This window comes from Babylonia areolata, chromosome 2, assembly GCF_041734735.1.
Source record: "Babylonia areolata isolate BAREFJ2019XMU chromosome 2, ASM4173473v1, whole genome shotgun sequence".
Lineage (NCBI taxonomy): Eukaryota > Metazoa > Mollusca > Gastropoda > Neogastropoda > Buccinidae > Babylonia > Babylonia areolata.
Genome location: NC_134877.1, coordinates 67,943,018 through 67,955,691, shown reverse-complemented (window position 1 = coordinate 67,955,691; position 12,674 = coordinate 67,943,018). Strand labels below are relative to the sequence as shown.

General features: G+C 38.2%; 1 protein-coding gene across 1 annotated transcript in view; it reads left to right on the top strand.

The window, feature by feature from the left end:
- Positions 1 to 12,000, top strand: part of LOC143276576 (unconventional myosin-Id-like) — a 69,353-nt gene extending 57,353 nt beyond the window's left edge. Inside the window, exons 23-24 of the mRNA XM_076581170.1 lie at positions 1 to 32; positions 1,805 to 12,000. The exon at positions 1 to 32 is cut by the window's left edge and continues 169 nt beyond it. Coding sequence (XP_076437285.1) covers positions 1 to 3 — 3 coding nt within the window. The 3' untranslated portion in view covers positions 4 to 32; positions 1,805 to 12,000. The remainder of the gene's footprint in view (positions 33 to 1,804) is intronic.
- The last annotated feature ends 674 nt before the right edge of the window (positions 12,001 to 12,674 follow it).

Here is a 12,674-nt window from a genome sequence, read left to right as displayed (position 1 = left end):
TGAACGCCCCCGCTACAGATCTGAGTCTTTGTGTGAGGGGGGCCTGTGATCTGCTGTGTGTGTGTGTGTGTGTTTGGACAGGGATGCATGTGTGTGTGCATATATATATGTGTGTGTGTGTGTGTGTGTGTTCTTCAGTTTAACGTCTATTCACTATAAATGTTTTTAGACGGGTGTGTGTGTGTGTGTTTGTACTCTGTGTAGGGTGACTCTGTATATGCGTTAGTGTGTGTGTGTGTGTAGTTGTGACCTCTGTATGAACAGTAACTCGGTGTGTATAAGTGTGTGTGTGTCTGTGTACGCAGGCATGTTTGTCAGTTCCATTGACTGACTCAGCACACACAGGCATATGTTTGTACATTTTTTCCTTCTTTTTTTTTTTCAGCATAAAGACAGCTCCCTTTGTCAACATGGTTGTAAAATGAATACTATAGTTTCACATATCTGCCAGTAAAATCTGCTGATGCATTTTACAGCAATGAGCGAAAAAGAGCAGTTTAATGCTTTTTAGATTTATTTTGTTTTATTTTATTTTATTTTATTTATTTTTTTTTTTTTTTGGGGGGGGGGGGGTATGTTTTTCAAGTAAAAGAATACATTTTGACCATGCTGGCAGTAGCAGAATGGCAGAGTGTGGAATTGAATGCTTCTGATTTTAACTGGAAACATGACTCACCAAATTTCTCTTTCTTTAACACTGCATGACACAAACGCTGGTGGTGATATTCGTTTTTGCTGAATCTTGTAGAGAACCTTCTGGTGTGTTCCCTCCATTCCTTCCATCTCTGCCTTCCATGTTTCCTGTTTCAGCACAGTCTGCAAAAAATGCTGATGCTTCAGGGTGACCAAAGATTAGGTCTTCTCTCTCTCTCTCTCTTTTTTAATAATTTTATTATTATTATTATTTTTTTTTTTTAGTTGTTAATAGTTTTCTGCTGTTGCAGTTGTAAAGATACATTTTGAATATCTGTGCCTGCTTGTAAATCCATTTTTTATATATTTTTGATTATCATATCTATCTATTGTACCGTGTGATTCTACAGTATACATATCTTTTTCTGACTGAAATGTAAGATTGGTAAAGGACGTCCACACGTTATAATCATTATATCCATTGATGAACTATTCTCTGTTTGTTGATCCTTACTGAAACCGAATTTATTAATCATGTTATCTTTGTGTGGTCTGATTACGCAAAACACTTATCAAGCCACTGTTGTAATCAGGATACTGTGTACATGTAGTGGTCATTAACTCTGTAGTCAAATGTTTTTTTGTAATTCAGTGTTTGTAGAATCAATGTTACTAGAGTCAGTGTCAGTATGGTTGAGTTCTGTTTGTTTTGTTTTTAGTTTATTTCGTTTGGTTGCTTGCATGTTTTATGGTGGTTTTTTTTTTAATGGTTCAAGGTAAGCCTTGTTCAGTAATTGTAACAATGTACAGGACATGAGTGTGTTTGGTTAAGAGGTGTTGGTAATATTGTATTGGATTATAATAATCTCATAAGAGCTGATTCCTCTGTTTGAATGTCAGGCTCTGGTGGTCTGCTCTGTTTGTGGAGCTGCTTTGTTGAAGTACAGTACCACTTTTCCCCCTTCCCTCTGCCCATTCCTATCTGCTTGTATTTTAAACATCTGATTATTTGGCAAAGTGGATTTTTCTGCTGACTTTAAGTTGTTAAAAAAAAAAGAGAATTATTCATGATCTTTTCATAGAATTTTTTTTAATCTGCCAGGAAATATCTTTATATACTTGGCGTTATCTGCCACTGATGAGTCTTTGTTTTGTCATTTTTTGGTGAAAGACTGATACTGTGACCACCACACTGTGCTCAGTGGAGCGCAACAGAATGATGGACCATGGAGGGAGCGAGCCCAGTGCCTGGCATCTGTCAGTTGGTGTGTGGGGGACGGGGGGTAGTGAGGGGCAGTCTGACCGCTTGGCCACCAGTCCAGCAACCATGTTACAGGTCTTGTCATGCATTACCAGTCTGGCAGACTTCTAGTCTGTGACATGAAGGAATATAAGCAGTTATCTGTCTGCTTCTTCTGTGTCTGTGGGGCTGCAGCCTCCCGTGTTGACTCCCTGTTGTGAGTGGACTTTAACGTGTATCACTGTTACCCTGCATCTCCCCTGTAACCACCCATCAATGCACATCTCACCAGTTTTTAAAACTACAGACTGTTTTTAGCACGTTGGTCCATGATTAGATTGTTGAACACTGTTTTGGGAAATGCACATGTGGAAACGGATGATTGGTGGTTAAGTGTGTAGCATGTTGGAAGTGCACAGGTGAAAATGGATCAAGTCGGGTTAGGTGTGTAGCATGTTGTGTTGGAAATGCGCTGGTGGAAATGGATGATCTATGGTTTGGAGTGTAATGTGCTGTGTTGGAAATATACAGGTGAAAACAGAAAACACATGATCTTGGCCACTGGGGACATGTGGCTGTGTGCTCAGCAGACTCTCCAGTCAACTGGTGGTCATTTTCCACACAGTGAGCCCCATTGTCTGCAGGAATAATTCTGGTAATGAAGATGCCGAATAAAAAGGTTAAGGTTTGCACTGTGGTCGTATTATTGGAGTGTGTGTTCGGTGAACAGAAGCCCCAGACAGCACTGGAGGGTGGTGATATCTGCACTGCTTTGTGTGAAAGAAACGATGTTGTAAATGCCTTGCTGCTGACAGTTTTATGGAGTATTGTTTTGTGTTACAAAGCCCGGGTGATTTTTCCTTTCACCGTGTGCTAGTGGACATGGGGCAGGCTCAGAATTGTATTTTGCTTTTTAGTCAGTTGTACAGCCTTGTTGACTCACTTGTGTAAACAAAGTGAGTCTATGTTTTAACCCGTTGTTCGGTTGTCTGTGTCTGTGTGTCCGTGGTAAACTTTAACATTGACATTTTTTCTGCAAATACTTTGTCAGCTGACCCCAAATTAGGCATAAAAATAGGAAAAATTCAGTTCTTTCCAGTCATCTTGTTTAAAACAATATTGCACCTCTGGGATGGGCACAAAAAAATAAAAAAATGAAGCCTAATTATATGCAAACTGCATTTACTGTTATATTTATATTTTTTGTATTCTCTAAACTTGGCACTTTGATCGGATATTCTGACACAACAACAAGAGCAGTCATTATTATCATTTTTTGTTCAAACAGGAACTTCTTTTGCTAAGCTTGGAAGTTTTATTTAGTTTGCAAACGTTTTTGTTGCAGATAGTAAAAAAGGGAAATTACTCTGTAATTAATGCTAGGGGACTTAATTTGCTTTAAACTGATCTTTCTCATCTTAAACATTACATTTTGAAATTATACTCAGTACATAAAAAGCTTGTGTGTTTTACTTTCAGTGTACAGGGCTTTCACTATGTTCATTCGGCCAAATGGTCTTTTTCGGAAAATACTAAAATCAATACGAGTGGACTTTACAGATCTGTTGGCTGAGCCCTGAAGGTCATGGGCAAAAATCAGTTGCGTACACATATTTATACACATTCAAAGCGCGTGCTCACATTCTTTGCGAACGCGAACAACGCCATTTTGTTTCAAGTTGTTGACCTGCCCGTTCAATCCTATATTCAATGGACAATACACGATAACATGTGATGGAAAATTGGAGAAGGAGACTGTTAAATATTTATTCAGAGAAAGATTTGTGAACGCCTCATCACTTACTGGATTATGCCCCAAACTGCCATAAAAATATCCACAGAATCAGTCGGAATTCACAGTTAAAAATTGTAAACAATGCTAGTTAATACCCTTGAACTGATCACGATGAAACGAAAAAATTTCCAGTCTTGACTTTTCTCAAAATGAAGTCCTTTCCACTTCTTACGACGTTTAGAAGTACTTGTACTTGGCTCTACATGTTATTAGTTTAACAAAATACTAAATTTTCATATCAACTTTAAAACTATAAAACTAGAATGAACATAAAAGAGAAATTGAATCGACCGTGTCGTACTACATTCCTGGCGGGTGTAACTAAACTTGTACATCTATCTAGATCTAGTGAAAACGGCTAAATGTTGCAGTGTGATTGCGGCGATAGCCATAAAAAAAGAATTTTTTATTGCCCTTAAAGATTTTTTGAATGCCCAAGATACACCAGAATAATATGATTTAAACAGTGTTCTCACTGCGAGTACCGCAATGATTTATCGCCCTTTAAAAAAAAGTATGTTCAAATGTTAAATTTTAGAACGTCAGTTAAGGAGCCACAATAGTGTAATGGATAAGGCAGTTTCTTCTCACCCGAACACGCGGGGTTCGAATCTGGTTAGGGCTTTTTTTTTTTTTTTTTTAAACGCGAAGTTTTATAATAACAAATACAGAACACATTTTAACGATTAGATTTTTAAAATATTTTTTAAGTGTATCACAAGTGAGTCTTGAAGGCCTTGCCTCTCTTGTTTTCATTGATATTATCAAATGCTCATTTTTAATAACTGTTGCATCTGTATTGGGCCCCAGTCTGATGCACAGCTTCTGTGGTGTTCCTTTTTTTTTTTTTTCATTTTTAACTTAGACTTTATATGCTCCATCTTTGTTGGATGCATGAGGCAACTTAGACTTTATATGCTCCATCTTTGTTGGGTGCGTGAGGCAACTTAGACTTTATATGCTCCATCTTTGTTGGGTGCGTGAGGCAACTTAGACTTTATATGCTCCATCTTTGTTGGGTGCGTGAGGCAGTCAAAGGGCTCCCATTCTCCATGGTCCTCAGCCAATTTTGCTGGTGTCATCTGTCGACATGTCTGAGGTCTCTCCCCACTGTTTGCCACCAGTTTATCTTGGGTCTTATACGTCTTTCTCCGATGTGCAGGTGTCCATTTGACAACCTGATGTGCAGTTCTTATTGTGGGGAGCTTCAGCACATGTCCCAGCCAGTGGAGACGCTGTTTTTCTTTCCTCCCAGTACTTTTAAAAACCTCTGGCACATGGTTCATGGAAGTCCTCAGTTTTCTGGACATCGAAGAGAAGTTGTTTGGCCCTGAATGGCGGTGATATTGTGGAGAGCAGTGTCTCATTTCAGCGTCATGGTCTTGTTCTCTTTCTCCTTGATGGTTGATTTAGTTTTGCTGAAAGGAAAAACACACACCTGTACTTTGAGATCAGTCTCGCTGTTCAAAGGAAAGTTCAAATTGCAGAGATCAGATGAAATCGACAGGTCCTTCAGTGACCTCCAGTATCTGTCACAAGCACTTTTCCAGCAATCAAAAAAATGGCAACTAACATTTTGAATTACAATGTCAAAATGTGAAATGATTAGTGTCATTTGAATGACTGACAGAAAAAAAAGTATGTGCCTTGTAATGCATGTGTACTTATTTTAGTCCAAACATAAAGAGCAAAACTGAGTACAGAAAACAAGCAATGTATCCACAGTGTCTTTTAAGATGATCATTATTTTTAGTGTCCATACTCCTCTTGGTGCCATGGTAATCATGCACCAGAATCAGTTTCAGTCCTTTCTGATGCCAGAATACAGACTTCAGTCAATGAGAGGGTGGATTTGCTTGCCTGTTTATCGAGAGAATGTAATGGGGAAACATTGGGTGAAAAAACAACAACATTGTTCCTTGTGTTTGTTTATGTGATGGTGGATCCAGTATGATTTTGACATATTTTAACATTGTATGTTTTCATAGTAGAGTCTCTTTTGATTACATGAATTGCAATAATTGTTTTTTTATAAAATTTTGTCAAATTCTACACTGTACTTAAGTGTGTTTTGATTCGATGGTTGGATTTTTACATGTTCTGTCAAAAATATGCTTGAGGTTTTTGTTTGTTAACTTGTAGTATTGGATAAAAAGATAAAAAGACGGGCTTCTCCTGATCAGTGTTATAAGTTTCTGGGGGACACAGTCATTCTGGTGAAGTATGTGCTGGCACACACACACACACACACACACACACACACACACACACACTGGCAGCAACACTCTTGTCAACGACATATGCAGTGGAAAGTATAGAATTAGATGTATGTATTTAACCAGTTCTCTGTCAAGGAATTTTACTGAAAATGGATATGAATATAAAATCATTCTACAGGCTACTTTTTTTTGGTCAAAAGTACACAAACCATGGATTGTTGCATTTTTTGAGAAGAAGATATGACTGCGTTTTCTGTTGAAAGTAGTTTAGAAAGGATGTATAAAACGTGATTCTGATCTGCTTAAGTAACAAAGTATGTTCCAACTACATATCATATGACTCACAAAATGGAGAGTACTTACAGATGCACGTAAAGTTTGTGAACGGCACTTTGTAAAGGCTGTGGCTGTAAAGGTTAGAAGGCAGGCTTTTCCTTGGAATGGAGCAGTAATCCTGACAGTAACTAATGATAGCATGGATCATGGAAAATTATCTGAAGAACACTCAGGACTGACCCTCTGTGGAAACAAGATGATGTGGCTTGGTTTTCTTTGGATGGTAAGAGTTGAGAATAATTGTGCTGTTGGCTAATACCCTAAAGGTTAAGTTGTTCAGGGCTTGGGTGTTGCTTCGATGATGGTTGTTTTGTTTGAGGGGTGGGTCCTGGTTTAGGATGGGTTAACCCCCCAAAATGGAGTATGGCTGCCTACATGGCAGGGTAAAAACGGTCAAACATGTTAAAGCCCGCTTATCTACTTACGAGTGAATGTGGGAGTCGCAGCCCAAGAACGAAGAAGAAGAAGGATGGGTTAAATTGAGGTTACCTACTTCCGGGAAGTTATCAACCGTAGCTACTTTCATTTTCTCCGCATAGGCGGATAGTAGTTTGCACAGGACAGGAATGTCAGACCCCTGCCGGAGTCTGCACTAGTGGGTCACGGTAAGTATGTTACTTAAACGTAATTTTAGATAGAAAATTTCCTTTAATAAACATTGACACTGGCATCAAATGACATGGCCAACAGGGATTCAAGGAAACAGGGGAGGGGACCTTTGTTATACTGCACTGTTGTCACTGGATGGGCTGCAGAATGACTGCTTTCTCTGTTGGGAATCTGTGATTCAAACTCACCACATTCTTTCATGAAGGAAGTGTATTCCATTGAACATAAATCTTTACACGCATTGTCATACTGCTGATTTTTTTTGTTTGCTTCATTTGGTCTGTTGCTGGGGTTTGTTTGTTTATTTCTGTTTGTAAATCATTCTGTAGATTGTCAGGGAAAAAAATCCATTTTCTTTGTCCATTCCCCTGTGCCTCATGGGGGTATCATGTTTTGTTACTGTATGTAATGTGATCTCCAGATCAATGCATTTAAAACCCAAATTCTGACTTACACTAAAGTATGAATCAGGTATTGTTGCAATGTAAGATCATCTGTATTGTTACCAGAATGCCCTAGATAGATCTATTTTTCGCGTTTTTATTGAAATGTTCACAGTAAGATTCTGCGGTTTTATTACCGAAATGTTTGAGTTCAATTTAGTATTAGTTATTTATGTTTTCTTTAAGACAGATTTAAGATGACATGGATGGTTAATAATTTTATTTTGTTCTTTGTCCAGAAGTGACTGTCCCTGTTTGGGATGGGATTTATATCTTTGATTTTTGCTGAAATCACTCTGTGCAATAATGAATTTAGAGCGTTCATTGTGATAATTGTTTGGAAATAGGACAACAAAAATAGGTGTGGAATAGCTAGCAGGGCAAAACTGTGCCATGTGTTGCTGGGTTTTTTTTTTTTGTTTTTTTTTTTTTCAAAAAAAGGTAGAACAACATATTTCAGCATACTGACAATAAATCGACTTAAAAACATAGATAGAATGTTTGATATTTAAAATTGCTTATTTAACCATTTTGTGCATTTAAACTCAGACCATTGTTTTGATGAATTTAAAAAAAAAATTAACTCAAGATGGCTGGATTGCTGATTTTTTTTTTTTTTCATGTTATTGAATATATCAGTAATTTTAAAATCAGTATTGCACCCAGAGTATGCTCTCTCTCTCTCTCTCTCTCTCTCTCTCTCTCTCTCTCTCACACACACACACACACACACACACACACACATACTTGCCACCATCATCACCAGACTTTGAAAGTTCTTCCTCTGTAGAGTTGTAGTAGATGATGATAATGGTAATGACTTTTTTTTTTTTTTAATTAATCCAGATGAAATGCTTCTTACTGAAGGAAGTTACATTGTAAGAGGATGAAGGGAACATGACATAATAGATCCATAACATGCGTCAACTCAAGTTAGCACAAGTTAGCAGTAAAATATTAAACTCCGTTCTGAGTTGTAAATGGGGGGGGGGGAGAGAAAACTTCCGCATTGAATAGAAGTTTGTGATGCTTTTTGTGTCAAAAGCATTTTTACTGTAGCATGTACAGAGTTCAAGACACATTATGCCTGTCTTTTTTAAGCTCTGGCTAAGCTGCTTTCCCTTATTTTCATGTCATTTGAGTCTGGTTATGGTAATGCGTTTATTTTACAAGAGTTACAGTTGGTTGACTTTGTTACGCATTTACATTGTCCTGTTTCTCTCTCTGTGTGTCTCTGTCTCTCTTGTTATTACATTGTCCTGATTCTCTCTCTGTGTGTCTCTGTCTCTCTTGTTATTACATTGTCCTGATTCTCTCTCTGTGTGTCTCTGTCTCTCTTGTCTTTTCTCTCTCATTCTGTGTGTGTGTCTCTCCCACTCTGTCTTTTTGTGTCTCCCTCTCTGTCTGTCAGTCTGTCTTTCTATCTCTTTCTCTCATAGACACAGATAGACATAAACAGATGCACACACACACACACACACACACACACACACACTCACTCTTTCTTTTACTCACTCACTCACTCTCAGAAAGATGTTTTAAGCACTGAATCATAATATAGACACAGCTAGCAATAGTACTTGAGAGTTAATATTTGTGCTTTTACAGTTTTAGAGATGCAGCGTTAGAGCTTGTGTGATGTCCCAGTATTGTTGTATATTCTTAGCACTTTTTAGTCTGTTCATACTTTTTGGCCCTTTTTTCCATATCTTCCTTACTGATAACTAACTGATCTGAAGTTTGTTGACCATTGACAAAAAACAAAAAGATCATCTTGGTCTTGTTGATAAAAGTCAGTCAGTGCATTTATAAAGTGTTGATTGATGTTGATCGTGCTGTGATGATGTATTTCGTTCACAGAATTTCTCTTTCCCCTGTCGGTGAAATGGTATACTGTCCATAAATGGAAAATGTTCTGTCAATTTCGAACCGTCTGTCATAAAAGTGCGCTTACAGATTTTTGTATACAGTTTTGTGATGACAAAAGTGCGCTTAAAGTTGAAACTGATGTGCACTGTGATTTTGGTTTGAAGGAAACTTTCAAAGTCAAAGGAATTATTATCATAGTTTGATGTGGAGTTGAAAAATAAGATTATTTACATCTTTGATTTATCTATTTATATGTATTTATGTTCTTGCCTTTTTAAAAAAAAATGTGTGTGTAAAGATGACAACAACTGATGATAATTCAGTTTTGTAGCTTTGATATTGCGATTTTTAAAGGAACTATGAATTCTGTTTCAGTTACAAATGGAACTATGAATTCTGATTCAGTTACAAATGGAATTATGAATTCTAATTCAGTTAGAAATGGCAGACTCACATACATGCAGTGGATGGTGAGGACTGAAAAAACATTGATTGACAGACATCATGTTGGCTTTGATTTGATTAGCTGGAGCTATTATGTCATCCCTGAAGCACTTTTGTTTTCTTTGAAGTACATATGCACACTCTCGCGCACGCATGCGCGCGCGCGCGCGCACACACACACACACACACACACACACACACACACTCACTTTACATTATCATTTTGTATATAGCAGGGCAAGATTTTTCTTTGAAAAAAAAACAACCCACAATAAAAAGCAGACAGATCAATTACAAGATACATTTTTTTCCTGGTGTCTTTTCTTAAAATGTTAAAAGAAAAGTTGAAAGATGTTATTTTAGACCCTGCAGACTGCTTGTAGTCAGCCACTGGCCGGTCACTGATCACACCAATGGCTGTTCTCAGGCACATGTACACTGTCAACAGCTTGAAAAGAGTGCTTGAAAAATCAATGTTTCAACCACCAGAGTTACAGTTATTCAGCGGTGTGTAAGAAATAGCCACGGCACATGGGAGCTGAATGCAATGGACAGACCAAAGTGGCGTTCAGCTGTCCACAAAGGCGCCAAATCCTGTGAGGCCAACAGAATCGCTGCAGCAGAGCAACGCAGGCAGGCCAGGAAAAACAGTGCCAGCAAGTCCCCGACAGCCGCCACCATCCCCTGTCCACACTGCGTCAGAACCTTCCGGGCGCGGATTGGCCTGACCAGTCATCTGCGCACCCACAGAGCCCAACCCACCCACCCCCAGGATGACTAGATGGTCCTCGTCGATCCCGATGGACGAACCACACAAGAGATAGTTGTGGTTTTCCATTGTGAAGAATATGGAGGGCACGTTCAAGAAAGCACTTTTGAGATTATGGGTGATGCTCATTGCATGGGCTGCAAACACTGCTGTTTGCTGAAGAATTCAGCGTCATTTCACTATTTTCCTGGAGAAAAAAAAAACACACGTAAATTCTCAAGTAGTCCTTTACTTTTAGTGAATGCTGATTTTCTTGTTGCTTATGGAAGGCAGATGTTTATGTACACAGTGGCTTTTGTTGACAAAGTTTTCATGCTGACATTTTATGATTTTTCTGGGGTTTTTGTTTTATATAAAGTTACTTTTATATTTTTTTTAAAGACATTTTTGTTTTTCTTTTGATAAAAGGACTAATTCAGTTGTTTTTAAAAAAGAATGATTCCAATCAGTTATGTATATAGATAGATAGATATAGAGAGAACACATTTTTCTTGCTTTTGTGTTCTGCTCCTTCAGTTAGGATGGGAAAAGAAAGTGAAATCCCTCTCTAAGAGTCCAGAATCTTCTCAAATTTCTATATACTTTTTATTGTAATTTGTGTATTTGTTGTACTGTATTGAAACATGAAATATGACTATTAATAATAGAGTAATCAAGTTGTGTTTCTTGTAGTGTATTGAAAAAGAAAGTACTTCCACTAACAATAGAGCATTCAGACTTGATGTGTGTTTTGTAACACATAGGAAATTCATGGAGTGTAAAACTTTATCATGCCTGTGCGTAGGGCACTAATAAAGCAGAGACTGCAAGCTTGTATTTTTCTTGTTAAGATGCTGTGGTGAACAAAGCTTGTTCATGAGAGGACTTAATATTAAATCATGGAAGCAGAATGATCTTGCCAATTTTGAGCAAGCTGCCACATGTGTCTGCAAAGCATGAGTTCCATCTTTATCTGTGAAACATGCAACTTTTCTCAAGTGTAGCTCAGAAGACACATATGTTTATCTCTTTATTAATCATTCATATATTCATTTTTGCTGTAATGAAATTTTCTTTTTCCATTCATATATCAACCCTCCATTTTTTTTATACTGATTGTCACGGTTTTACTTGAACCTGTTTGAAACAATTCTGGGGTTACATTTCCAGTGTTTAATTTTTATTGACTGTTCTTGTTAATCTTTTTTGTTGTTGTGGTTGGAGAAGCAGAGTTATCTACGACATTGCTAATTCTTAGATATATATTTTCAATATTACATGCAGGAGCAGGGAACTCAGTTTTACTCAGAAAAAGATGTAGCAGTAAGACAGTTGTGTATGTATATATACATATCTTTTGAAAAAAAAAAGAAATTAAAAGACAAAACCTGGAAGTGCTTTTATTTGCAATGCTATGGTGAAAGGGCGGCTGGTTGGTTGGTGTTCGTATTTGTTGTTGCTGCTAGAGTAGATCTGTTGCCAAATTTTTAAGACTGACTATAATTGGTGTCTGTAATAAAAATCTTTCTCCACTTCCATTTTTTCCCCATTTGTGCTTGCACATAAATGGCAACATGTTGAGTATTGTTATTCGTTAATCTGCAAATCATTATTCATTGCTTATAATTATATCATTGTTATTAAACTTCGCTGCTAACAAAGTTCACTTCTTGTGGAGTTTCCTGTGTGCATGTAACTGGTAGAAGGTAAGATTCACCAGCAGCCATGACGAAATTGTCAGTGCCACAGACTGGAGTCATGGGCAGACAAATGGGGTATGCGTTTCAACGCTTCAGAATGCTACACCATGAGCATCGCACAGTCCCCTGCCTCCTTCCACTTTTACTCCCTAAACAACACCATCTTACAGCAAGTCACCTCAAACCCCTACCTCGGCATCCAATTCTCAGCTAACCTCAAATGGTCTCACCACATCAACTCTATTACAAAAAAGGCCAACAGCACATTAGGATTTCTTCGTCGGAACCTCAGGCATAGTCCCACTTCCTGCCGAAGAAATGCCTACCTTGCCCTCGTACGCCCTGTCCTAGAATATGCAGCAATCATCTGGGACCCGCACACGCAGCAGGAGATCAACATACTGGAACGCGTACAAAGAAACGCAGTACGCTTTATAGCAAAGGACTACCGCTCCACCACTCCGGGCTTTATAACAGGACTATTAAAGAAACATGAACTCACCACACTCCAGGAAAGACGACTCCAACTACGGCTAGGTTTCTTCTACAGGGTGGTAGAGGGTCTGGTGCCAGCATTCACTCCGAGTGATTTTATCACACCGCAGAAACCAGGACGACGCATCCGCTCCACGAGAGAC